The 4,858-nt window shown below is 46.6% G+C and overlaps 1 protein-coding gene across 1 annotated transcript in view; it reads right to left on the bottom strand.

Moving 5' to 3' along the window:
* CBLN4 (cerebellin 4 precursor) overlaps positions 1–4,252 on the bottom strand; it is a gene marked incomplete at both ends in the record, with an annotated part of 4,537 nt that extends 285 nt beyond the window's left edge. The window contains 2 exons of the mRNA XM_080925165.1: positions 931–1,064; positions 3,971–4,252. Of these exons, the coding sequence (XP_080781291.1) occupies positions 931–1,064; positions 3,971–4,252 (416 nt within the window). The remainder of the gene's footprint in view (positions 1–930; positions 1,065–3,970) is intronic.
* Positions 4,253–4,858: the final 606 nt, after the last annotated feature.

Raw genomic sequence — 4,858 nt, 5'->3', positions numbered from 1 at the left:
ATAGATTAGATCTAAGGCTGGTCAGTTCTTCCAGTTCCTGGGATATAAAAGTAACAAATGACTATGCCATCTATTAATCCTGGGGACATAAAACGGAATATGAACTCTAAGCATTCAGTGTGACATATTCCAGAACTCCATAAACATGCACCACACAAGGCTAACCATACCACTAACCATGCAACTGCAACTGAAGAGAAGCTGCTAGAAAAATAAGACCCAACAATAAGCTATAGTGTGCCGAACTCGGGGCATCCTTTCTCAAGAGGATGGAATGTAGCCATTCCCTGGTAGTTTGGTTTCAATAGTGAATTGCATCTCAGAATTTTTCAGATGACAGTAAACCTGCTCGGCCTATTTTATGTCCATTTGTAAAGTTTTATGAGACTTTCTTTCCCCTATAAAATTAAATAACTTTTATTTTGGTGTGAGATAAAGTTAAGATGCTCCACAGAGATCCCTGTCATGGAATCTTTGCCAAGCTGTGTTGTTGATGTTGTTGTTGATGTTGTTGTTGTTGTTGTTGTTGTTGTTTCAATAGTTAATTACATCTCACTGTTTTGGAATGGTAGTAAACTTATTTATTTAATGTGTTCATTTGTAAAGTTTTGTAAGTTTTGTTTTTTGTTTTTTGTTTTTTTTTTAACCTTATACATTTCAATAACTTTCGTTTGGGCATGAGACAAAATCAATCTCTGCGGAGATTTGTGCCCTGAAATTTCCCCAGGCTGTGTTTTGTTGTTGCTGTTGTTGTTGTTTTTACCTTGTGTTGCTTATTCTTCTACAGGCCTTAGTCACATACCCAAGTGGGTGTTGTAAAGAAAAGCATGCAAATCACGTGCTTTTGAAAACAAACACACAGGGTAGGCAGCTATCATTACGGTGCAAGCCCATCCTGCACGGATGCTCAAACACAGAGGCAGGGAGCACTCAGGGGGAACACGTACCTGGATGGTTTGGCTCTGGTAGACTTTAATAACGTGAAAACTGAAACTATAGATTCCTTTCCTCGGTGCCACAAAGACAGATTCCAGTGTGAAAAAATTACCCACGTTAACCAGGATCTATAGATAAAAGCATTGAATAATGGTAAATTATGATGGTTTCCTCCCATAAGTAAAATAAATTTCCACTTCTTTCCCTCCTTCTTTCTCCCCTCCCCATTCTTTTATATCTTTCTTCTCTCTTTTCTCCTCTCCTCTTTCTTTCTTTGTTTTTAAATAACTAACCTCTATATTATTTATAGAGAATAAAACATCGAATCCTATTTCTTTCCTGTTGACTTGTAAAATAAATGTGCATAACAGAATAATCTTCTACCTTTTAAATAGTATAGGGGGAATAAAGTAAACCAACTGGGTTGTATTCCGGTCTCTATTTCCAGGCTGATGTCTCTGGGATCATCAAAGTAACATGTGGAGGTCTATATTAGCTTTTCACTGAGATTCGGATGGAAGGCATCTGCTATGCACTTACATCTCCACAGTCTATAAGCCTTCCCAATGTCCAGAAGGGACATTACCCAGCCAGCCAATCAGCATCTGTGGGCTCTCTGCAGTAACCCCTGTACACAGCACAGAGGCATGGTACCCCCTCCACCATGGGGCATAGTCCATGACACCACCAGTTGTTATCACAGAGGTAGAAAAGCCAGGTTCTTCCTCTCGCTTCTGCCAGAGCTCTCCTCAGACCTATGGTCATTATTTTTGCATATGTGATAAGCCTTCACATAATACATTGATGGTGAGTTAGCCCTGGCTGGGTGTCAAGAGAGTATGGGGAGGGTGGCCTTTCTGTGTTCTTTGGTTTCTTGTGTTATCTTCCTCTCAGTCACCTGAAATCCATTTGAGAGTAAGGGTCAAAGTGAAAAGTTAAGTTCAACAATGTTTCTAAGAAAGCCACAATGTACCTTGTATGCCAGAGTGTGGTCTGGTTGTGACATTATCTCTGAATTTCTGTGCATTCTCTGTTCAATTTTAGTGTCTCAAAGGTAAGCCCCCTTCCTGGGAGAGCATAAGAGCCCAAACAAAACAAGGAGGCTTTCTTTCCTGTCTCACCAAGAAATAAAGCCATAAAAATCAGATGCGTCTCTAAAGATATATTTTCTGCTTATTGGAGTAAGTCTTCGCTTATCTGCCTTAAACATTGTCTTCTTGTCAAGATTAACATGTTTCACACTTCCTGTCTTGTTCCCTCAAAGTGCACCCTGCCCCTTTACAGCACACCAGAATGTCAGCGCGGTTAGGTAAATGCACCAGACTCAGCCCTGCCTTGAAATACGAATTTGTGTTCAGGTTTTACTGAGATCCCAGCTTCTCACCATAAGTCTCAGTTCTCTGCCCTCTGACTTGAGACCAGATGGACTTTCTAAAGCACCGCAGCTGGCTGTGCACGATTCCTGGACAGAACATTTACAAAACCAGCTTTTTCCAAGCACGTTAGAACAATGTGAGGCTCTTAGCCAAGACCTCGAGACTCAGACACAAAGTAGAGGTGCTGATTATTGCTAATGAGTAAACATAAAGCTGGCTGTGGAGTCTACAGGGTGATAGAAGCATCCAAGCACATCGAGATTTATAACTAAATGCGTCCTGTTGTCTCTAAGATGCACAGCTCCCAGAACAAAAGAAAAATTCCTTTCCTATTCTGATTGTTGGGAAGGTCATTCAAAAGAATGCCCCAAACAAAGATAGCAGTGTCCACAAGGCTTTGGCATTTAGACGATGCCCCAAAACACAGACCAGGCTGGTGTTAGGCTCCCTTCCCATCACTTTGTTAAATACTGCACCAAAATCTCCGAAGGAATTACTTAATTCATTTTTTTTAAATTATAGCTATCCCATTCTAAGCCTCTAGGGAGACATCTCTGTCTCTAACCAGCTGGTGAGCGTAGTGTATTCCCTAGAATTGATGAAAGAACACACACGTCACCTGAGTCCTTCCTGGCAAGTCCCAAAGCCCCACTTAACCCGCCTGCGGGACTCTGTATACAACTGTGAACTGTGACTTTGGAATAAAACCGACGCCAGGTACCGTTGGGGTTGGAACCAAAGCTGGACTGGGGCTTCTGCCCTGGGGGTTTTGCTAAACTGAATTCCCTGGGATTGCTTGTCACGCCCGTTTACCATGCCCCAAGCAGCTGGGGCAGAAGCTGCAGCTTTTGTCAGTTCAGCCCCATCCCCTGGCTGCAACCTCAGAATCTGTGCATTCTCAGCGATTTACAATGCCCTGTGGGAGCCAGGAAGGGAAACCCAGCTCCCCAGGCTAGTGCTTACCTGCCCAAGCTCTAAGCCATTACTCAATCCCCTTTCCTCCTGCCTGGACAACTTTTCAGAGTGGAGTCTTAATGAGAAAGGCTTTTGGTTGATACCAAGCAGGGTGGTGTGAATCCAGTCACCCTGGACCCTGCAGAGTCACCCTAGTTAAACTCTAGACGTGGTTTCTGATCCCCAGAACCACACCCCTAATTTTTGGTATCCACCTGGAAGGGTCTCTGCACCTTGTGGAGCCCCAGAGCCTTTTGGAGAGATGAGCCTCCACCTGGAAACACAAGTCACACATTTCAGGTTGTCTATTAGGGCCCTCTGAGGAACGCCTCCAGGGAGGGCACCTGCTGACAAGTCTGAGCCAGAGGCCCAACTTCTCTATCCGTAGATCTGAACATTCAGGGACAGTATTCCCTTCAGCCCCTGATGACCTGTTGCTGTTAAACTTGTCTTGGTCTCCAGGTGCCTTCCTCTGCGCTCCCAAGCCACCCACCGAACAGGCCAGAGACTAAGACTAAGGGGATTGAATGGAGGCTGTGGTTGGTAGGAAAGAGAGTCAGCTCTGAGTTTCAAACTGGTACCTTCAGGGAGGTGGTTGATCCTAATTACACATCCTAATCAAACTAGCTTAATCTGGGCAGACAGCCCCCAATACCCAGAGACCACCCATCCTCTATGCGCTCTGCATCCCTCGGGGGTCTGACCTGATCAAAGTAAATGATGCGAGTCTTGTTGCTCATCTCAGATGGCTCGTGGTTGGTGCTCCGAACCGCCGAAAAGGCAACCTTGGAGTTTGCTGCCCGGACCGATATTCCCAGAGGGGAAGAAGATGATCCCTTGGAGTCTGTGGCTGGGTTCGAGTCGCACACCACCAGACACTTGCCCTCCAGAACGATCGGTTCCGTGTCATTCTGTGCCCAGACAGGCAGCACGAGAATCAGCAGAACAGCTGGTACCACGGACAGCGCCGGGCGCGCGGAGCCCATGGTGAGCCGCGTGCGCAAGCGGCCGCCTGGCGCTTCTGCTCCCGGGTGGCGCCTGCTACCCCGGGATCCGGGAGCTCCGGAAGATGCCAGTGGCTAGATCGACAGCGCTGCTGGAACAGCGGCGGCGGCAGCAGCGGCGGCGCGCGCACTTCTACCAGTTCTCTGGGCTGAAGACTCCCTTCGAGCTGGCTGGCTGGCTCTGTTACCTTTGTCCTTTAAGGAGCTCATGCAGAACTCCTACCCCAACTCTTCCACCCCCAAATCAGTTTTGCCTGGGGCCACTGCACCCACACTTGTCCTTTGACATCTAAAAAGTCTCCAGACCCTCGCGGTCACACCTCAAAAAAATATATAATAATAATAAATTCTCACCCCAAACCCAAGCACTCCTAGTGAAGCGCGGAACTGAAGACACAGTGGGGACGCAGCAAGCAAAGGCTAGCTAGGTGGCTCGTGCGGAGCAGTTCGGGTCTCGGTCCTGTCCGAGGGACTCTGATTGGCGTAGGAACAAATTACAGAAGCAGGAGGTGTTTCCGGGGATGAGAGGAAAGCCAGGTTGTGTCCATGGCCAGGATGCTAGCGGCTCCCACTTGCGCTTGGTCACAA

The sequence above is a fragment of the Micromys minutus genome (genome assembly GCF_963924665.1).
Source record: "Micromys minutus genome assembly, chromosome: 11".
Classification (NCBI taxonomy): domain Eukaryota; kingdom Metazoa; phylum Chordata; class Mammalia; order Rodentia; family Muridae; genus Micromys; species Micromys minutus.
Note: the sequence above shows the minus strand (reverse complement) of the source record. Positions and strands in the feature narration are given on the sequence as shown.